General features: G+C 36.5%; 1 protein-coding gene across 1 annotated transcript in view; it reads right to left on the reverse strand.

Annotated features, from left to right (window-relative positions):
• The window catches only part of LOC149773985 (low-density lipoprotein receptor-related protein 2-like), a 57049-nt gene extending 34725 nt beyond the window's left edge, over positions 1-22324 (reverse strand). Inside the window, exons 1-5 of the mRNA XM_089945933.1 lie at positions 22160-22324; positions 13665-14115; positions 10754-11006; positions 7533-7683; positions 6319-6429 (exon numbers count right to left, since the gene is read on the reverse strand). Of these exons, the coding sequence (XP_089802059.1) occupies positions 6319-6429; positions 7533-7683; positions 10754-11006; positions 13665-14115; positions 22160-22313 (1120 nt within the window). The 5' untranslated portion in view covers positions 22314-22324. The remainder of the gene's footprint in view (positions 1-6318; positions 6430-7532; positions 7684-10753; positions 11007-13664; positions 14116-22159) is intronic.
• Between the last annotated feature and the right edge of the window lie 2539 nt (positions 22325-24863).

Below are 24863 nucleotides of genomic sequence, written 5' to 3' on the forward strand. Positions count from 1 at the left end.
CACCATCACCAGTACCAGTACCAGTACCACCAGTACCAGTGACCAAGACAGAAAAAGGAAAAGAAGAAGAAGAAGGGTTTCAAACTCCACCAGAAAAAGTACGCAAGTTAACAACACCACCTACCTCCAGAATTTGATGGATTAAAAAGATGATGGCCACCCCTTCTTCATCGCAAGAGAAAATGAAAGTGAGGACAGAAGTGAAGACAGAAGTGAAACAAGAACCGATATCCCCCGCTCAAACATCCTCCTCCTCTTCAACACCTATTGCCGGTCGCACACGCAAAGCATTGCAATCCAAGAAAATACCCCAAGAGAAAAAGAGTAGCATCCTCCAAGAGTGGGTGACTTATTAACACACCAACCAACACAAAAAAATGGAAAAAGTCTTAGCCAGCATTTACTACGATCCCTCGCATCCTGCAGGTTACGCAGGAGTTCAAAAATTGTATCGTGCTGCCAAAACGCGACTGAAAAGTCTCCGTTTACCTCAAGTGCAACGATGGTTACAAGAACAAGCTACCTACACTTTACACAAACCCATTCGGCGCAAGTTTGCCAGAAGTCGCACCCGAGTGGAAGGCATCGATCATCAATGGCAAGCCGATTTAGCCGATGCCTCTCATTTGGCCAGCTACAATCGTGGCTACAAATATTTGTTTTGTGTCATCGACGTCTTTTCCAAATTTGCCTGGGTCGTACCCTTGACTTCCAAATCGAGCAGCGAGTTAGTGCGAGCCCTGCAACGAGTGTTGAAACAAAGCGGTCGTCACCCTCTTCGATGGCAAACGGACAAAGGTAGCGAATTTCTGAACCAAGCTGTCCAAAAAGAATTAAAGAAACGTGACATTCATTTTTTTACCACCGAGAATCCCGAAACCAAAGCCAGCATCGTGGAACGTTTTCAACGCACTTTGAAAGAACGCATGTGGAAATATTTTACGCATCACCACACTCTGAAGTACATCGACATCTTACCGCACCTGGTGCAAGCGTACAACCAATCTTACCATCGAAGCATCGGACGTGCCCCGCAAGACGTGACTCCCGAGAACGAAGTGCTGGTGTTCGAGCGTCTGTTTGGTACGTCCCCGACGAGGGCTGTCCCCAAGAAAAGTGGAGAGTTGGCCGTAGGGGATTGGGTGCGCATTGGCAAAACCAAACGCACTTTCGACAAAGGTTACTTACCTAACTGGACGACCGAATTGTTTCGCGTCACTGGACGAGTGCATGGCCGTCATCCTGCCGTCTATAAATTGGAAGACATGAACGGAGAAGTGCTCAAAGGAACGTTTTATTTGCCCGAGTTACAACGTGTCACCAAAAAAGAAGACGACGTGTACGACATCGAAAGCATTCTCGAACGCAGAACCCGTAAAGTGGGCAAACGACGTGTCAAAGAAGTCAAAGTACGTTGGAAAGGATATCCACCCAGTTTTGATTCTTGGATCGACGCTTCGCAAGTCATCGACTATAAAAAGAAGTGACCATCATGCCCTTTCACACATCAGACGCAGCTACGTCGACCACTCCTCCTTCACCCAGTTCTTCTGTGCAAGATTTACAAAAACAACCCTTGTGGGTGTGGTGTGGAGAACGTGTGCCTAAAACGCAAATCGTCTTTTTCTGCCAAATCTTCGTGGTGTATTGTGTCATCGGGGCAGCCATCGCCAATTTGAGTTTGCAACAAGGAGACAAACAATTGTGGACCATTTTACTGAGCAGTTGCATCGGTTACCTGCTTCCTAATCCCTCCCTGAAATTCACCTTAAACGGGAACCCCGGGAACCTTGTGTCCAGTGCCAGTGCCAGTCACCACTTCAATCACAACCAGAACCCCATTCTAGACGGAGACACGCCTCTGACGTCCAGTAACCCCTCGGACAGCCACAGAACTCTGGAATTATGAGTCACCAAAGCCAATTTTACTTAACTTTACCCAGTGACAGTTCCATGGAGGTGTTTCCCAAGAACACGTTGTGCTGTTACACGGCCAAATTACCTCAGGCCATCCAGTTAGATCACGAAGCCCATTGGGAAGTGGCTTTAGTAGAAATGATTCACCCGACCCAAGTCCTCAATGTCCTTCCCAATCAAAATTTTTTTGATGTGGAAGTTCATGACGAGCAAATGCAACAGTGGATGGATAGCAATGTCAAATATGACAAGAAAACCCGTACACAAAAGTACACCACCTATCACTTGTTCATTCCCCCAGGCTATTATTTTAGTGGTCAACATTTGGTCAGCACCATAACCTCCAGGTTTAATGTCGTGTTTCTGAAAGCTTTGGAGCATGTCAACAAAAATGTCACCATGGAGTACCACAAAGCAACTCGTCGCTTCTTGATGAAATTTGAACGAAGTAAAATCGTGTCCATTTTATTTTGTTCTGAATTGTTTGACATGTTGGGCGGAGACATGGACATGAGAAAGACCATGATCAAGAAAAACGAATTGCCCATCGTTTACGACAAAGAGTCTTTTAGCAAGTTATTTCGTGTCCCGGTAGAACTGAACCAAGGACTGAATTTGATGTTTGTGTATTCCGATGTGGTGGAGTACAACGTGGTGGGACACACCTCCGTACCGTTTACTGCGTGTCATTCCTTTCAAAGTGGATTCTGCCACGAACGCTGACGAGGAAGGTGGAAACACTTACCACGTCCACCGCGAATTTGTCCATCCTCACTATTTGCCGGTCAGCAAGTCGTATTTGGACACGGTCAACATTGCTATAAAAGGAGATCTGGGACAAAATATTCCATTCACCAAAGGAAAAGTCACGGTGAAACTCCATTTTCGAAAACGGTTCTCTCACGACTCGTAAGTAAGTCATGTATCCAGTGTACCGAGGGTTTGCTCGACAGCGAGGACACGGTTTAGGAGACATGTTAAAATCGGCCTTTCGTTCGGTGGCCCCAGTGTTGAAACCGATGGTGACACGCGGATTGCACGCCTTGAAAGATGCGGCACTGACGCAAGGCAAAGAATTTCTCCAAAATGTCATCATCGACAAACAAAACCCTAAAGAAGCCTTCATGAGGGCAGGCAAAAATGTCTTGCTGCAAACGGGCAAAGACATTTTAGGCCAACGAGAAACACCTATAAATGCCTCCTCACTGACCGATTCCGCTCCCATCGAGTTTGAAATCAAAGGAGAGCCCGAAGATTACATCGATCTGAATAGCAGTTACTTGTACCTGAAAGTCAAAATTCTAGATAAGACTGGAGGTGCTATAAACGATGCAGGAGTTGCTCCCGTCAACAATTTCATGCCTTCCTTGTTCAGTGGAGTGGACTTGTACTTGAATAACAAACTGGTCAGTAGCAGCATGGATACTTACCCTTATCGTGCCTACCTGGAAAATCTCTTGACGTACGGAATAGATGCCAAGAACACTCATCTCAATGCCTGTGTGGTATGGGAAGCTGACGAACCTACCAAGTTTGAAATATTGGAAACTGATGAAAAGAAAGACAACAATGATGGATTTCTAGAACGAAGAAAGAGAATCACGGGAGCCGACACAAGTTTAGAACTGATGGATCGTTTGCATTTAGACATGTGGTTGCAAGAAAAGTATTTGCTGAACGGGGTGGATGTCCGCCTGAGACTGAATCGTAGCAGTGCCGCTTTCCATTTGATGGCTGATAGTGACGGTTACAAAACCAAAATCCTAGAAGCCAGACTCTATATATATATATATATATATATATATATATATATATATATATATATATATATATATATATATTGGTAAGGTTTATGTATGGAGTAGAGTTGTATCAGGCATACTGAATAACCTGTTTGGTACTGGCTCAAAGGGTATGTAAGGGGATTTTTGGTCCGATCACGTGCTTATAAGGCTATTGAAATGTGAACTGGTATACCCGTTATATGCCTATACGGACAGGGATATAAAATGTTCATCAACTTGCATCGTTCCCTCTCTGTATCTATCCTTTACGTTTAATGTCTTTCACTAAGGAAATTTTGGTTGGATTTGATCCGAGAATTTGCATTGTGTTCCGTATCCTGGAAGAAACTTTAACCATCAATTGTGCAATGAACGGCAATAATGTCATTCAAGGGAGGTAATTCCAGTGCTGCTAAATTTCAGGTATGTACACATTTCCTTACACATGGTTCAAATTTATCTTCTTTAAATACACGAAGTGTGCTCACGGTACATGGCAGCTCTGAAAATGATCTCTGCAACTCCATTATTGTCCTTTGGCAAAAGGTGCCTTCTGGATATACAAAAATCAGAGATATCCATCTCGATCTCCCAATATATCTTTAGCATAGCTCCATCAGTGCGGGTGGAGTCAGGCATCATACATTTCGACCATCACTGCATTTTAGGCAGTACCTTCTGGCATACTGTTACAAAGTGTCGATGTTTAATTCCAGGGACCAAACGCTTTTCTCTGTACTGCAACTCATGTACTGTTCGTTCTGAGACTTTCCATGATATAGTGCTACCTTAAGAGGTTGTAAAGATAGGGAAATATTTTTTTTCAAGTAAATGAGATATAAATTTAATGAGTCAGCAAATTAGGTAGTTAATAGAGATCTAGAAACAAAACAGATAGGTCGGTCAATGTTGACATCTTCTGCTATGTTGGAGGGAATAACAGATACACCTCCCGGAACTGAGGCAATAGACTCTAACATGAAATCATTCACATACCTTCTACTTAAGAACTCCCTTGGTCAACCCGTCTGGACTTTCCTACGAAGTTCGGTTCTTAACCGCCATTGCTTTTTATCACAATGTAGAAATCTTGCAAAAAGCGTTTCCTTTAATTAGTGAGTGAAATAGTGGATCCCAGGAATGATCAATAAGGATTCAAACTCAATATAGCTATGCAATAACAAATGACCCTCTGCCAAGCTCTATTAACGTGAAACTAATCTGAGAGACAATATTTGGAACAAATCCCCCCCTCCCCCTATTGTCCACTTCTCTTTGCATAGTTACAAAAGAAGAAAGTATTGATTATAACATGGCATGTGGAAGTTTTGCAAATGAGACCAGCTTTACCATGGTTATATGAGCCCCGAGTGGCCGACTGGTCTAAAGAGCTCACCGTTCCGGATCACTGCCATCTCACCTCTGTCTGCGTGTGTTCGAGTCCAAGGCTCGGCTATCGTGGGTACGTGGGAAAGCCTGCCAGTAGTTTCTCGTGGGTCGGTGGTTCTTCCCTGTGTTTTCCAGGGTTCTTCCTCCACCAGTTATATTGGCCGCCATGTATAGCCTATCTTGTGCTGAAAAATGGCGTTAAACCCTAGAACAACAACAACAACAACAACCATGGTTATAAATATACCTTTTGATAAGGTAGTTATTTTGATTTCATCCTGGTTCTAGTAAGCTATTCTTAAATTATGTTTGACTGCGTGAGTAACAGAACTTAATTTAGTCCTTTATTTATTTTGCTGCATAATGTTAGAAATTATATTTCAAGATATTGTTAAATATGTTAGCTATATCTTAACAGTACACATACATGTACCTTATATAATTTATCGCACGGATATTACTCAATAGAGTTTGGAGAACATGATGTGATTGCCAACAAGCAGGGTTTACCTGTCATGGGGCTGTAATTGTTTAACATATAGGAAAACCAGTCGTGTAAGATACATGGTAAAATGGTGGACCTTAATTTAAATTTGTAAAACTCACATCTGTGAGTCAGTGCCATTATTGAAATATATTCAATGTTTGAATTTTCACGTACTTTTAAACTCCACATGTCCTCCCACACCCAACCCCCAAACCAATAACAGCAAAAAAAAACCATAACAAAACAAAACCAAGTCATCTACAGAAAATGCGTGGAAGTTAGTAGTAGCGGTAGTAGTAGTAGTAGTGGTAGCAGTAGTAAAAGCAATCTCTGATATTGAGTTTTCTTTCCATATAGGAAATCAGTCGTGTTAGATACATGGTAAAACGATTATAATAAAATTAAAAAGTTGAGCTATACATTTAAATTTGTAAAACATACATGAATGAGTAAGTGTATGTATTGAAATATATACTCTGTCTGAATTGCTATGTACTTTAAAATTCCACATTCTATGGAAGCATATCCAGTTGTAGGCGACAAACTTTACGTGAAGACACCTCCCTCCGCTAAAAAACAACAAAATCAAGCTGCAAAATAGTAACAACCAAACTAAACAATAACAAAATAAAACTGTGCGAAACAAAGCAATGCAAATGGTATTTAGCAATACTGTACAGTCAAACAAATATGATTTGACCGTTAGTTGTATAATTGCTATTTAACGATATCACATTTTACCTAAGCAGTTTTTTCCATCGGTATCCAATTTGAATCCATCTTTGCACATACACATGGCACCATTCTTTCGGCTTACACATATATGGCTGCACTTCAATGTGGCACAGTAGTCTGTACAAAGAAGTGAGATAAATATAAATCTAAAATAGAGAACATATACTTGTTAGCTCCCATGTTCCGACAGATGCTTTAGTACAACTGCTACTTGCCTAGTGTCTATCTGTGGAATTGCCCGACACCAAATAGAAAGATCATATGCTGTATGTGAGGCCCAGTTAATATTGATATACTGATATATGAGGCCCGAGTAATATTGATATACTGATATCTGAGGCCCGAGTAATATTGATATACTGATATATGAGGCCCGAGTAATATTGATATACTGATATCTGAGGCTTGAGTAATATTGATATACTGATATCTGAGGCCCGAGTAATATTGATATACTAATATATGAGGCCTAATTAATATTGATATACTGATATATGAGGCCCGAGTAATATTAATATACTGATATCTGAAGCCTGAGTAATATTGATATACTGATATCTGAGGCCCGAGTAATATTGATATACTAATATCCATGAAAGCCATCTACCCTGAAGTGCAAAAGCGTGCCGTTCATATATGAAAACATGTCCGTGCATATCTTTCCATAATTAATATTTTCCTTTTCCGATTTATACACTTCTTTATAGGTCGAATGTCATTGAAATTGGCGCCAGTGAGGTTGTATTGTTACAAGGCAACTCTGTCAGGTTATGAAAGCAAACGTGTTGGTAATGCGTCTTGCAGAAGACTTAGAGAAAACCCAAATGTAATAACATCGGAAACATATTCGTTAAATATGTTTGTACTGTGCAATATTAGCATCAATCGTATCATTTATATTTTTGATTGAAATATTGCAGAACTTGTGGAATGCCTTACTGACTCTCTTACACATTGCATTGGAAAACATGCTTTTCGTCAAGCCATGTTTGGAAAATGGCAACGCACACCATCACACTACACTTAAGATCATTCATTTGAATAAGAAATGAATAAAGAATACCTAACTATTCAATACAGTTTTAAAATGTGTTTCAGCTGCTTCAAGATGAGCATTCTGCAGCACACTACGTACATTACCTTGAACCCTGTATTTCTCATACTTAGTAAAAGTAGATATTCATACGCTAACGACTGTGTGTACGTGTGTATACACTCACCACTGCTGGTCAAAGGCTGTGCTTCTGGATGATGCATAAAGATTCCGTACGGTGTATGGTCAGCTATCTTTACTGTTTGATTTGTTACGCCGTTGTTCTTGTTCATGACGTAAACCAGTTGGTTTTGACCGTCAGAGACGTAAACATACTCCTACACAAAAATTACAATAAGGCTATAATTGTTGCATTGAGAGTAGTATTAGTTGCACTTGAGTCACAATGGGGGCATCCTATATGTTAAACATATATAAAAGATTATAGTGGCAATACAAATTTAACTTGGACAATAGCTGTAAATCTGTGACGATGGGACGATCTGGTCTCTACCAGAAATCATATGTTTGATTGTTTAACATCATACATGGTTACATGAACAAGAAGACAGTAACATTGGGCCAATATCTGTATTATCTATTATCTGGATTTATGGCGACAAGGGGGAAATCCGATGTCAAAAAGATCCGTTTCTTTAAACATGCACTAAAACTGACCAACATCCAGTGATATACTATTCGAAACAGTCTGCATCTACAATGTGTTGATCTGAATGGGGTCTAACGGATAATAAGATTTAGATGATGGGTGATTATAGGGATGAGGGGTAATAAATTTAGGACTCTGAAATAAGCGAATACCCTATGTTAGAAATGCCCACGTTTTATTCTTAATATCTCTTGTATGCGGTTCAAGATGGAGTTTAACGGTTGTGACTATCCTACACTTAGGATTCTCGCTCATACTTGCGCCCTATAATGACAGCCATTTGTAGTTTTCGTAAAGTATTAAGTCAAGTAGAAATTTGGCGTGTGCTAAATTAAGCTTTTATGTATTTGTTACACAGATGTCAGTTGAATGTTGAGTCAGCCTCAGCTTAGGATACATTTCATGAGTGAAATTATGTTTCTTTCGTAAGATTTATGTTCTGTCTTACCTGCCCTGAGGCATCATACTTTGCTACAAATATAATGAATGTTATGTTAGATTTTATTTTTGATCACTGTCATGTTATGAAAATTCATTTAATTAACCAGGTTTCTGCCGACTAATGTTATTTTGCAACTTGACATGGCAGAGGTTTTGCCTTGCGGACAATTTGATTTTGAAGTATTTCCTACAATTATGTCAGCAATGCAATGATTTAACCTCAGATTAAGTTACGTTTTCTAAGGTTAGTGAAATGGTGAAATGGTGTCTGTTTAGTAAGAGTGATGTTCGATTTTTCCAGTTCACAGGCAGCATAATTTTGCTAGAATATGTATTGAATGATAAACGAGAGATTTTGGTGCTTTGTTTATTCAACCTGCACAAATCATTCCTAGGCCTAGATTGAAGACATACGTCAAAATAGAGAGAAGGAGTTGTATTTCTTGATTTGTAATTATTTGTTTCATTTTAAAATTGTTCTCATTTCTTGATATACCTTCATAGCTATCCTAATTCAACATTAATATGAAATATAGTCTAGCCAATCTTTCTCAATAGATTTAAAATTAAGTGGATTTCAACTCTGCAATAAATACTCAAATTTCGAAATAAAGGGAAACAAATCTGTAGTGACAACAACATATTCCACTTGACAATGAGTAAGCGAGCGTGCGCTTGTGTGAAACAGAGACAGACAGAAAGAGAGACAAAAGCACACACACAGACCTGGTGATTGTGTGTGTGTTTTAACATATAGGAGAGAGAGAGAGAGAGAGAGAGAGAGAGAGCAGTCAAGTTTAAAGGTTTTCAAAATCAGAACTTTCATATCTCACAGTCCACATATACCTTTTTGTGTGTGGTCCGCGTCAGTGTTTGTATCTTACCGATACCTAATACAAATAAAGACAACGAGACATTTACCTTCGTATGACGTTTTCAGGTAAAATTACAACACATTTTCAAAAATATTTTCAAAAACATCACAAATGTACACAGGAATACGTTTCGTCAGCTTTTGTAACTTGAGTTTTGACACGGATTTGCAGGTTCACTACCTCAAGGAGCGGAGTGAAATTGTAACTCTTTCGATCAATGGATCGACCGATCAATTGATCGACGGTTGAGTTTCATCTGAGGGAGATCTCGTTGTTAAGCTGTCAAATATTTTTAACCATTTTGTTGGCATATACTAACCAACCTTTAGAATTTGATGAAACCCAGCCTGAGATTGAAATCAAGCAATGTAAAATTTTAGATACCAACCTTTTCTACGTCAGTTAAATTTGGTTAAATGTTTAACATAATTGTTGCCTTCATCAAATTGATCATTTGGTAAAGTTGTGAGTTTTTGTTTCTTTAAACTGAAATACTAATGGGAGTTTTAAGAACTTAATGCCATATAATTTAAGTAATATCACGCCGCACCAAATAATGTGACAATGTTATCGAACTTAGGCTTTCCAATTTGTGTGAATCCTTTTTAATAATTTTGTGCTGATTCGCAACAACTATTATAAGCATTTGTTATACACAAATTCAGTGTACTTAAAATCAGTTAGATACACTTTTAATACTGGATAAGCACAAGACCATACATTCATGAAATTTATATCTAAACAAAGAGTAATTCACGTTTACCAAGCAATATGAAACTGGCCATATATGACAGTAAGAACAACTTTAAAACTAATTGATAAAACCCAGCTGAGGACCTGGTAGTGCTGACACAGACGTATTGATTACACTGTTTGTGTTAGCGCTAAATAATGCACAGGGCCTAAGGAAACCTAACGGGATTTCTAAACAGTGTTAAGAACACGGGTGTCATGAGATAGATAAACTAGATATATGTTGTTAACATGAGTTACATAAACCAGAGTACGATTAAGCAATACCATAAACGATGCTCTCTACCTTGGCAACATTAACATGCCCTATTCATCTGTGCAGACTGAACTGCACACGAAAGCTATGTGTACTGAAAGTAATGTCTTCATTAAAACTTGTTGAAGTATTTTATTTTTTATTTCTTGCCACTAATTACTCCTAAATTTCCACTGTTACGAAGCTAACTGCGGTAGGTGATAAATAAATAAGATAAAAGGACTTGACAGCTCTTATCTTCAATAAAAGATACAGTGAGTCAAAACGTAACCGTGTCAATGTGTTTAAGAAGAAACAAAAACAAGCATCAAGAAAACAAACCTCAAGGCTAGATCTGTTATGTCGTTAAGAACGAGGAAAACAACATCAAATGTACATATTTAAATAGTTTCATGGTATTTCCCAGTTTCTACCTGGAATATGTCAATATCAAGGAGCGTAGCATGTGGAAGTCGTCTAATTAGTTTTCTTCCTGTTCCATCATACAGCGCAGACTCGATGGTGTCTCTTCCATCATCTATCCAAAATATTTTCTCTTCGAGCACATCTGCAACTATACTGTAAGGCATTATTAGTCCAGACGAAATTAAGACCTTCTGATCATCTCCTGACAAACTCGATCTCCCAATTGTAACCGTTCGACTGATGTCTGTCCAGAACAAAACTCTATAAAGTTAGAAAATTATGTTCAGTTAGAAAGGATCTGTCTGCAACAAATCATCATAATACCAGCCAATTCAAAACACAGAGCAAATTGTAGTGCAATGTATGATTTTTTTAAATATCTGTGTTAAGGTCGTTTTTGAATAACTTTTACAAATCAACACGTATTGAATCAAACAGAGGTGAAAAAACGAAGGGCAATACTAATAATGATATCAATAAGGAAAATGTGATAGCATTTTTTAAAAATAAAATTCAAAATGCAAATTCAACTTGAATTGTTTTCGGTAATTTGTGCTGTTTGGGATCTGATCTAATCTATTCATAATACTGCAAATATTATGCTCACATCTGTCCGCAACAGATGAATGCATATTGCTCGTTGTTAGATATTTACAGTTATTTCTCGTGGCTCTTGTCTTGCGATCGTTTGACGGGACCTTTCCGAGATCTGAGCATATTCCTCTAGTATGACAACTTTCAAGTCCATGTGGAATACCAGAACCTACTACCTGTCTCCATTTCACATCTTAGGGCAAATTCGCTAATTAACTGTTATATTAATATCACATGACATTATTATACTCATTCAAAATGTATTGGTTTTGGTAATTAACTCGAGCATGTGACCAAAGTAATTTTTCTATATCCTTGTCAAGTCGTCATATTTGCCACAGTAGTAAAGTTGAAATTAGATTGACCGTCTATTAGATAGCTTTGTTTCAATGAGAAAAAAATCATGCACGATAGATTCCTTATATTCCTTATTTCTACGGCATATTTCTGTATTAGACAATATTCAAAAACGACGAACATGGAAAAATTCACCTAAAGAGCAGCTATTTCATTAATATCAAAATAATAGTTTGAAATTAATCTAACCCATTTCATTTTTCTCAAGCCGAAAATCCTTATGGATTCTCCATCACTTTTCCGGGCTGAAACGTTATTTCACATACATCTGTCGATGTACCATTGGAAGTTCAATTTGTAAAGCTGTAGTGCAATGAGTTGGCAGATACCAATCATTAATATACAATATGAACTGTTTAATCTGCCTCTAAGTCAGTTACCTGTTTTGGTTCCGTATCTATGTTCGGAGTTGTCGATGGCTCTGTAATGGCAATCGTTTTATAGAAGTTAAAACGATTATGGAAACCGAGAACAACTTGGCAGTGGAGCTGAGACTGCTTAGGAGGGCCGAGTAAACACGCATTTGAGAATACAGCCATAATTAAATTGTTTGTCCCGTTAAACCAGTCACATCAATAGCTATCGATATGATCCGGCAACAATTCTTGATGTTCGCTATTCCCGCCATACCTAGACCAACGGTTGATACCGTGGCGAGTCCGCAAATAGCATCCGCGACAACACACACACGTGTTTTTTTGTTTTTTTTGTTGTTGGGTGAATTAATACATCATTTCAGTAAATCTGAGGGTCCATCACAGGTCCTCTATTAATACTATCACCATAATTAAAAAAATCGTCTACAGGCCTTTTTCTGGTGAAAACCCACTTCCAGCCAAATAATTATCTTCACTGGTACTACGATCATGCAATCGTAGAAAAAATATTTCTGGGAAATAGTTAAGTCTCCGATGCTAGTATATTCTGGGAATATGGCACCACGTTCACCTAAACCTACACCAACTGCACTTTTGCTCTGTGCCATTTTCGTCCAAGAACTGTTACGCGGAAGTAAGTCTTTGATAAATATCAGTTGACTAGGGCTTTCTTTTCCTGACTGAGGTAATATTGGTTCTGCATACCTTTAGTCATTATGCTCATTGTAGATTCGTCTCACACTCTCGTTGTAGAAACATTATTTGCGTCATTTCAAGCTCGACGTTAACGTATTTATTTTTGCGCTTATGCCATAGTTCCAAGCTGTCCGTAAATTGGCATGATCACAACAGGGTGGTCCCAAAGGTCGATATCTATTTGGCCCTTAGTAAGAATATATTTCATTGTATAGGTGGGTTGGAGAACCTCATTTGTGACATATATTTTATTCGGGAAGCGGCGCAAAATTACTATTAATATTATCATCTATTGTTGGCTGATTCAACATCCCGTCAGCAAATTCCACATTAGCTACTGTTATTCGGCTAAGAATCGTGTTGTACTGATAACTTGTACCTATGTGAAGTAACAGAAACCGTAAGTGTCAAACAAAGGTCTCTTGAAATTATGGTTTTTGTTTCCTCGGAGGAACGTTATTTGTTTCATTAGCGCATAATATGACCGTCTAGTGACATTAATAATAATAATAATAATAATAATAAGAATAAGAAGAAGAAGAATAAAAGATGCTAATAATAATAATAATAACAATAATGATAATAACAACAACAACAATAATAATAATAATAATAATAATAAGAAGAAGAAGAAGAATAAAAAGAAGAAGATAATAATAATAATAATAACAACAACAATAATAATAATAATAATAGTAATAATAATAATAACGGACATTAATATTTATGATGTATTATTTACTATAAACAAGGTGATGCCTATCATGGATTCGTGCTTCTATTTATATTCACCAAATTGATATTTTAACTTGATTGGTATCAAATTTAGTGTGTTATGTAATCGGAAATAATAACTAAATATAAAGCAAATTTACGAACTTAAGACTGCATTTACCCTTGAAGTGGATCAAGCGTTATACCATGAGGTCTCTGGATATTTTCGTGCTGAAGAATTCTGTACATGTACGTATTGTTATTCTTTGTATTCATTATTCCAATCCACCCATATGTGGGGTCAGTCCAGTACAAGCTGTGGCTTAACCAATCGAAAGCTATCCTGGTGAAGATACTCGAAGGACCCGCCTGCAGAGGTGTCCACGTCCTGATGTCTTCACGGGAATGATTTGTCTCAATATAAATGATGTTCCGGGCGTAGTCATAGAGGAACAGAGCGTCCGATCTGTAGTCTGCACATAAGCTCATGAAATATACGTTTACATTAAAACTTGTACATCTGGCATTCGACATGGGGATTCCTTTCTCAGTAATCGGAAACAGGCAGTATGATTTCTTCATGTTCGGTGAAGTGTTCACATTAGAAATGTACGTGACCAATAACGCTGGACCTGATTAAGGAAAAGTATATATATATATATATATATATATATATATATATATATATATATATATATATATATATGACACTTAACAGTCCAAAAGGTAAAATCTTCACGTCTTTAATTACATTAAAACACTTTAGGTTGGTAATGTTCAAATACATAAGCAGGAAGTCATTTTCCCGGCAAAATAACTAACTAATCATAGCTCACGAGACATCTCAACGTTAATAACAACAATAAAATTTAGCAACCATGTTTAGTTAAAACCCTGCTGTTTGTATTTTCTCAGCAGCTAGTGATATTTTTTAGCGCATAACTCTTGATTTGTTACATTTTGGGAGGGTCTAGTTAGTTTTTATAAATTAAGGGTCAATGTTGATTAAATTTGTGTCCAATAAATATGATTGTGTGTTAACTTTTGTTCCGTTAAACTTTCAATCTTAAAGTTTCTCGTGTCCACCAATGTAAAATTGTTCACCATATCTTAAGTAAATGAAATTTTTCAGCTTTTCCAACTACACAATATAATAGTTTTGTCAATATTCATCGGCATTCTGTCTTTGTATACAACTTTGAATGATGGTGCTCCATTTCTTCGACCCATCCCTTCGTTTATACATCCATCCTTTTAACTACAGTCATGTATTATTCTGCGCATCATTACGATACTTACACAACAGTAAGTGCAGTGAGCATGCTACAAAGGAAAATGATATTGTTGACCAGGAAGATTATTTTTTGTGACTTGAGTATCTCTTACGAAGCGGAAACGCAGTTAGTTTTACAACTATAGATGAATAAATTTGAAGATGAGTTATTAGCAAAGAGCGTCAAAACTGCGTAATAAATAAGAAAACTTTCTCTCACACTGATGACAGTTTTCATTTATTTCACTACTGTTAGCTTTAGGCAGATTACTTATAAAATCTGCAGAGGGAAAGATAATTGCTAAACGAAACCAATGAGTATGAGAGGTTCATATACATGGCATAACACATACCCTATACGTATTCCTTGACAGGAAGGCATATGTCTCCTAAGGAACGAATACACTTTGCCGTCGAAAACATGCACCTATTACAATGTTGTATTTCTTTGAACCGAGTCTAAACCGTCAAATGAAGCGTTTACTTTCCTTAATTCCAAAATTATCAATGCACACAAGAAACAAACGTGCCAAAGCGAGGTCTACAGATCAGTTTTATTCTAATTGGAATCATTAAATCATTTTCAAACAAATTACACCAATATTAGGGGTCTTTAAAGTTTTAGAGTCGAGATCAATAAAAAAATTACAACATATACTATACTCTTCTGATATAATAAAACGTATGGAGTTTTATAATGGCCAACGATCAAAGTAGCTATAGGTCTTTTTCATCTTATATTATATTCTAGTGTCGCCAGTTTTCTATTGATATATTTAGTTTTGCTTAAAGTGTCCAAAATACTAAAATTCGCAAATCGGAGTTGTTGGCTCTATTACAGCTTAAGTTTCACGATATCCATCTCGAACTTATGATCAGAAAGTTTGACTTCCATGACATTTGTTCCAAACTCTGTAACTGCTTTAACCCATCTCTCCATCTCTTCATGTTGTTGGTCTTAAAAGCCGGCTGTGAAAAGGGCTGGAATGTAACTTTGTTAACAATTATATTCTTGGGTAATTTATATTGATTAAAACTTGCCAGTATATTTTCTATCTAGCCAGATTGTATTGATAAGGAGGTGGACGCAGTTTTGCATCTTCAGCCAATTTTGTAGGCTTTATTAAATTTAATAAATGTTGATAAAATTCTGAAATCAAACCATCTGGGACGAATGTGACACAATGTTAGGTCAATCAGTCTTGAATATAAGCTTTTCTGGTAGCTGTAGTTGAAATGCCAGTGCGTTTTCACGGAATAATTAGAGGGTTGTCCACATCACTAATATCATTTTGCAACAGGTTGAAAGAATAGGGAGTGGTTTCGGTCGATGCCATTGGCCAAAGGTGACTACATTAGCCTCATTGTCAAGAGTTGGCGATTTGATGTTGTAAAGAAGATGTGCTCCTGGACAATGACCGGTTTTCCCCAGCATGTATCAAAACAAGATGTTACTTAAAAATAATATGTGTGTAGGCACCAAGAACATCGTCACTATAGCAACACTTCTTCACCTTCACGTCTTTTTATTTAAGGTATTGGTCATATCCAATCCTGCCCGTGCATTCAATATCAATAGATATTCAAAATGCACTTTGTCAAAATTTCATTTCAACAGTGTTTTTAAAAAAATGTAAAACGTTCTATGACATCTTGCCTGTTACCGGTTTAAATGGTGAGACTAGTGTTTCCTTTCTTATATAAAAATATTGATTTTATATTACTAAAATAAAGTATGGCACGGATGTGATAAGAGGATTATCGCATTCAGGGAGAGGTGAAATGGCAGTGATCAGTGCATCTTTGCCATTCGACGCCATACCAGATTCGGCTAAACAAATCTCCAGCTTGCAAGTTATCAAGATCACGCAGAATAGTTTTGCCTCGAACCGAGATCAGAAGATATGATACGATCTATATTTTTCTGTCTTAATGCTCGTCCTTGACGGTGTGATAGGTGTACTCTTACATCCTAATCTGAGTAAGCGCCTGCAATTCTATACGTGATTAACTTCCTGGTAAAGGTTATGCAACAACAGCCACCATAAGTACAATGAATTTTATGTTAGACATGTTCACTAGCTCCAGTAGATTAAACTCTATTACTTTTTCCGATATCACAATTAATGGAACAAATGACTCATTCTCGAAAATTACGAAGAAAACCTGCCTGACAGCCCATTCTCTCACTCCCCACCCTCTCTCTCTCTTTCTCTCTCTCTCTAGTCCAACATATCTATCCGACCTCACTCATGTGTACACACCATCAAGATACTTATGCTCCTCTTCTGACAATCGTATACTCATTATTCCCACTATGAAAACAAAGTCATATGGAAAGCGTTCTTTTGCATACCAGAGCCCAGCAACTTGGAATGAATTGCCCACTGAACGTAGACACAAAGACACAGTTATCACATTCAAGAGTGCTCTCAAAACTCACTTATTTCAACTGCAAGAACAAACTTAAATACCTAATAATGTTTCCTACCTTAAATATTCTCAGCATGTTTTTTCTATGTTATCTAATTTCATGGTGTTTGTGTTTGTAAACATATCATTATATGTTTTTTATCTTATAGGTGTTGTCTAATGTTGTGAAGCGCTTAGAGCTTCTAAAGATTAGGCGCTATACACATTCCTCAATATTATTATTATTATTATTATTATTAAATGCAATATAAAAATTGTAGGTTTAGCAAATATTGAATTAGTTTTATTCAGCTTTAGGTTAATTTCATTCTAAAATTATCTTTCCATTTGGTGAATTTCAATGGTTTTTCATTTCATTACTTTGTTGAATTTCAGTGGTTTATCATTACTTTGGTCGATTGTAAATTTAATATTGTTTCACACACTTGATTGATTTTATAAAAGCAAGGTTTGACCGCGAACAAAACAAATAAGCGCCAACAACATTGGAAGGCTTAAGAAATGACACAAACTGCCCGTAGAATGTATTATTCATGCACCATTGTAAAAGGGTTCTAGTCCCTCTTAATGCGTTTCCAAGTTATGCAAGTATATTGGTGCTTGCGTGTGTTAATGTGCATGATTGGCTGGTTTTTGTTCATGTTTTAGCTACGTGTGTAAGTACTGTTGATAATTTCACCGTGTCAGTTCCACTATATCACCACATCAGTTCCAACGTATCAGCATGCCAGTTGCATTATATCACCATGTCAGTTCTACTCTATCATCATGTCATTTCAATTGTATCACCATGTGAGTTCCACTGTATCACCACATCAGTTCCAGCGTGTCAACATGCCAGTTGCATTATATGACCATGTCAGTTCTACTCTATCATCATGTCATTTCAATTGTATCACCATCTCAATTCCATTGTATCACCACATCAGTTCCAACGTATGAACATGACAGTTGCATTATATCACCATGTCAGTTCTACTCTATCATCATGTCATTTCAATTGTATCACCATGTCAGTTCCACTGTGTCACCACATCGCTTCATCTGTATTACCATATCATTTCTACCGTATTAGCATGTCACTTCCACTATATCACGACATCACATCAATTCCAACGTATCACCAGAACAGTTCGATCGTGTTAGTTTCACGGTGTCAAATGAATACCGCCGTATTTCATCAATTTCGCCCTATCATATTGAACATAATTTGCATAAGCTCCATACACACTCAGTATGGGTCCGATGCAGCTGAAGACAACACAGCCCATAATCTACCACTGCGTACTGAGCAGGCATTGTTATTACTACTAATTAGTCATAATACACTGTCAAGAACGTAACCAGCTATTACATCATGCATTGACATTGTACTACTAATTAGTCCTAATAAACTGTCTAGAACTTGACCTGCCACTACATCATGCATTGCCATTGTACTACTAATTAGCCATAACAAACCATCTAGACTTTGATATGCAATCACATAATTAACTGGCAGACATAGTTGTATGATGTCGGCAGTTCGATCTGAATATTTTGCAAATATATACAGTAAGGTGGGTTTTCTACATTCCTTTCCTTGCCTTTATGGATTTTGTTCAGATACTTTTGTCTCAGCTGCTGTGGTGACTTGATTAAAAATACCTGTAATCTAAACTATTTTGCCTTTCAAAATCTTGTTTATTTTACAAGGAGATCAAATGTATTCGCCAATATCTTGATGACGAGAGGGAAAAATTAGAAAATATTAATATGAAACACTCAAGTATAAACACAAACTAAACATGAAATTAAATGATATTTCGTATAAAAAATTAAATATTTGTTCGAATGACAAAATACTAGACTGTTGGACATGGTTCAAATTAATACGATATTAGCAAAGAAGTATGTTGAGAAACTAATAATGAAATTAAGTAGTTTGTTTTGCAGGAACCAATATATTAGAAAGACAAAAAGACCTACTTGCTGAATGGAAACAAGCTTTTTCTAATATGGACGGTATAGCAAATGCATTATTAAATCAATAAAACAAAAAAGAAGAAGAAAAAAACGATAGAATGTTGTATTATGTTTGCTTGATCAGTAAAACATTAATAAATGTTGTACATGTTACACAACAAAATTACACTCTTGTATCTATGAATTAGAAATAACTACTTGCAAATACATATTTTAATTGTTTGAAAACTTTTGATTTTCCTTATAGCATTTGTGCCACAAAGAGAAGACCAATTTTCATAGACCGGATATGAATGTTTTTCTTTATAGAAAATATTTATATTGTCATAATATGGTACACTTTTATTGCTTGTCTATATAGAGTTATATCAATGGATCACTGTAATATGTATACTGCATATCGGTAAAAGGCATTCTTACCTTAAACATGGTACACTGGTATTGCTTCTATGCATATAGTGATAAGAAGGGATCACTGTACAATGTATACTGTGTATCAGTAAAAAGCATCCTTACCTGAAACATGGTACACTGGTATTGCTTCTATGTATAGAATGTTATCAAGCAATCACTGTAATATGCATACTGTATATCAGTATAAAGTATCATTGCCTTAAACATGGTACACTTGTATTGTTTCTCTGTATAGAGTTATATCAATGGATCAATGTACCATGTATACTGTATTACAGTATAAACCATCCTTGCCTATGATGTGGTGCACTTCAAACTGCTTTCCTGAACAACACGATGGTGGATGAGTATTATATTTGTCCTTGTATAAATAACATCCATTTGCGAATACCTTTGACCAAGATTTACCGCTGACAAATACGGAAGTTGATTACAGGTTTTGCTTCTTCATTGGAACAATAATTAGAACTACCGACTTAGAAATAATTGTGGATACAATTACATAATAAAACATCCCGATTTATATCGGATCAGTTCAGCGGATGTTTCACAAAAGTATGCTCTTCGTACTCATCGCTATATGATGCCAGTCCATATGGTTGCATAGAAACTAATAACATCAATTCTTCTCACGCAATAGTGGAAAATGTAATATGAGAAAGAGATAAACATGTAAAAATCTTGAAGAAACCCATTTACTCATTCTTGAGGAAGGGTAATAATTGGATTGAATACGAAGAAACACACTTGCTCCATCTTTGAGGAGCAGATACATTGGACCTGTTCTGAAGAAACACATTTACTCCATCTCTGAGGAAAGGATAACGTTTTACGTATCGTGAAGAACATTTACACAATTCGTTCTCATCAATTGTACAAAAAAAATCTAGCTGCCCAAATGAAACGGAGGGTACCACTCCATGCGTAGAGATGTGCATTTCCGTGATGAAGCCATGGATGACATGTAACAAGCTGCAGATCAATGAAGATAAAACTGAAACCATCCTGATAACCACCAAAAAACTTTCTCATTCAGATCCTTTACCTTAACCAATACGTATCCGTATTACCAACATTAAATTCACAGTTCGTTTGAAAGCTAAGTGTCTCTCTCAATAGTCCTCTCATTACACCAACATGTAATTAAAATATGCAAGGCAGAGTATCTAGAGCTGAAATGCATCAGCTTCTTTCACAATTTTCCCACGAAAACACTTGTGTGTTCCATAGGACTTTCAAGACTGGACTATTTTATGTCGCTTCTATCTGTTTGGCTCAGTATCTACTACAGACACTTAATAAAAATCAAAATACGGCTGCTTGGATCATACTAAGATTACGATGAACTGAACAAACCTCCTCCTGCTTTGTAACTTTCACTGGTTTGGGCCAGATTCAAGCACACAATCTGTTCACCATGCTAGATTTCGTTGACTGGCTAAAGTCCAATGCCCATATCTAACCTCCATCATATGTACACCCTATCTAGAAACGTACACTCATTTTCCGACAAACTAATTAATATTGTTGTCACTCTAAAACTGACGTCATAGCGTTCTTTTCTATACCAGGGCCTAGCTACTAGGAACGAATTACCGATTGATCTTAGACACAGTGACTCGGTGATCTCATTAAAAATTGCTTTTAAAACTGCCTTATGTCTACTATAGGAACAGACATCAAGACTTATACGGTTTTTCCCTTAATTATTGTTATGCATTTGTTTTGAAATTTCATGTCTGATTTTGTAATCTTGCTGTGTATGCTTCGATCTGTTGTCTAATATGGTGAAGCGTTTAGAGCTTGAACAAGTTAGGTGCTGTATTAAGCCCACATTATTATTATTATTATTATTATTATGTGGCACAATCTCATATTTTATAGCAGTATTGTTGATCACATGGCACCATTTGATGTTTTATCTCTCTAATAAGGCTGTATTATTAACATGGCATCGATTGGCATCATTTCATATTATAGCTCTATTGCTGAGGCCGATATTCAAACCCACACGGAAATGAATGGAGATGGTAGCATTAGTAAAAGCCAGTACTTAAAACCACTCGGCCATCAGGGGCCCCGGAAGCTATAGGTAAAATATAATTATTCTCAAATGATCAAGCGTGCGCCATCCCTCGTCATGTCTATATTTATATATGTATTTGGTGCTTATACCCTGACAACAGAACTAGAGAATAATCCATGCTTTAGAAATGAGATGTTATCGAAGGATCCTGAAAATCTCAGACAACGTATATTATGAGTTGATGCGCGTCAGAATCCAATGTGCAATTGGACCATATAAAGATCTGCTCACCACCGTAAGGAAACGGAAACTAAGATGGTACATTCATATCAATAAAAAAAAGTCTACATGGCACAGTTTAATAAAGACATCAAGGCAGGCAGACGAAGAGATGGGAAAATATCATCAAAGAGTGGACAGACGTATATTTTTCAAAGTCTAAAGGATCAGTATAGAATAGGGCTGCATGTAAATAGAATCTCGCAAAGTCATCATTGGCGCCCCTCCTTTGAGCCAGGCTACAGGAAAAAACGACATGAAGAAAATGAAAGTGATTTTTACATACCAGAATCCGCTACAAAAAACTCCACCTTGCTGGTAATCAATATGACGTATATTATTATTCTACTAGCCGTGATCATCATGTTGGATAAGATCCACAAATTTATGTGTCTTAACACAGGCCCTGGACTGGACTGTGTGTCATAGTTTAATTCCATCCTACTTATCTGAGTGAGATCTAGTATTATAAACTTTTTATTCTTCCTGGTAAGGGTTATGCATCAAGAGCCTATCTTAAGGATAGTTCATGTTTTTTAGACACTTTCAAGAGCTCCAGTTCATTAAGCTATGAATTACTGTTTCCTATATCACAGTTTAGAGAGAAACGAACACTGACACCTTGTTGAAATGTATGATAAAATCCAATCTAAAAAAATATAAATCTGGACACTTCCTGGCATCAAAAAGCACTTTTTAAAAGGGTTTGGCTGGTATAGATAACTGGGAGCCATAATGTCATATTTAAAGTGTTTGGCTTGTGTAGACCATGTAAAATAATTTAAACCTAGTGGGCTTTGGACTAAATGAATATCACAAACACAATGTGTGTGAACGACGAGACTGGTGTATTGTACGATAAGACGATGGCACGAAACATAATAAATGAAACAATCCATGCAATACCCGACACTCGAACACACGCTACACACATTTCCAAAAGAAAGAAATATCATATGCATGTATGCATGTATGTATATATATATATATATATATATATATATATATATATATACATACATATATATATATATATATATATATATATATATATATATATATATATATATATATATATATATATATATATATATATATATATATATATATGTTGACGAGGATTGAGATGATGACGACACAGTGCTGAAATTACCAATGATAATGATGACGACGGTTCATATAACCGATATGCTATATAAAATCAAGCGAAACAAAATATTGTACCGACACACGCTGGGTGCACTCTAGTTCAACTTCCCACTTTGTAGGTTTAGCAAATATTGAATTAGTTTTATTCAGCTGTAGGTTAACGTTATTCTAAAATCATCTTTCCATTTGGCGAATTTCAATAGTTTCTCATTTCATTACTTTGGTGAATTTCAATGGTTTATCATTACTTTGGTGGATTGTAAATTTAATATTGTTTCACACAATTGACTGATTCTAAAAAGCAAGGCTTGACCGCGAACAAAACAAATAAGCGCCAACAACATTGGAAGGATTAAGAAATGACACAAACTGCCCGTAGAATGTATTATTCATGCACCATTGTAAAAGGGTTCTAGTCCCTATTTAGGCGTTTCCAAGTTATGCAAGTATATCGGTGATTGCGTGTGTTGATATGCATGACTGGCTGGTTTTTGCTCATTTTTTACTACGTGTGTAAGTACTGTTGATAAATAATTTCACCTTGTCAGTTCCACTATATCACCATATCAGTTCCAACATATCAACATGCCAGTTGCATTATATCACTATGTCATTTCTATTCTATCATCATGTCATTTCAATTGTATCACCATGTCAGTTCCACTGTATCACCACATCGCTTCATCTGTATTACCATATCATTCCTACCGTATTAACATGTCACTTCCACTATATCGCGATATCACGACATCAGTTCCAATGTATCTCCAGAACAGTTCGATCGTGTTAGTTTCACGGTGTCAAATGAATACCGCCGTATTTCATCAATTTCGCCCTATCATATTGAACATAATTTGCATAAGCTCCATACACACTCAGTATGGGTCCGATGCAGTTGAAGACAACACAGCCCATAATCTACCATTGCGTACTGAGCAGGCATTGTTTGTACTAACAATTAGTTCTAATAAGCTGTGTAGAGCTTGACCTGCCATTATATCATGCATTGACATTGTTTGTACTACTAATTAGTCATAATGTACTGTCTAGAACTTAACCTGCTATTACACCATGCATTGACATTCTTTGTAGTACTACTTATTCCTAATGTTACATCATGCATTGACATTGTTTGTACTACTAATTAGTCCTAAACAACTGTCTAGAACTTAACCTGCTATTACACCATGCATTGACATTCTTTGTACTACTAATTATTCCTAATGTTACATCATGCATTGACATTGTTTGTACTACTAATTAGTCATAATAAACTGTCTAGAACTTCACGTGTCATTATATCGTGCATTGACATTGTTTGTACTACCAATTTGTGACAATAAACTGTTTAGAACTTGACCTGGTTTATAGCATGCATTGAAATTGTTTGTACTAATAATTAGTCCTAATAAACTGTCTAGAACTTAACCTGCTATTCCATCATGCACTGACATTGTTTGTCCTATTAATTAGTCATAATAAACTGTCTACAACATGACCTGCCATTATGTCATGCATTGGCATTGTTAGTAATACTAATTAGATATAATACACTGTCAAAAACTTAACCTGCTATTAAATCATGCATTGACATTGTTTGTAATACTAATTAGACATAATAAAATGTCGAGAACTTAATCTGCTATTACATCATGCAAAGACATTGTTTGTACTAATAATTAGTACTAATAAACTGTCTAGAACGTAACCTGCTTTACATCATTCATTGACATTGTTTGTAATACTAATTAGACATAATAAAATGTCGAGAACTTAATCTGCTATTACATCATGCAATGACATTGTTTGTACTACTAATTAGTACTAATAAACTGTCTAGA

Source organism: Sinohyriopsis cumingii, unplaced genomic scaffold (genome assembly GCF_028554795.1).
Source record: "Sinohyriopsis cumingii isolate HCF-2022 unplaced genomic scaffold, ASM2855479v2 utg000488l, whole genome shotgun sequence".
Classification (NCBI taxonomy): Eukaryota; Metazoa; Mollusca; class Bivalvia; order Unionida; family Unionidae; genus Sinohyriopsis; species Sinohyriopsis cumingii.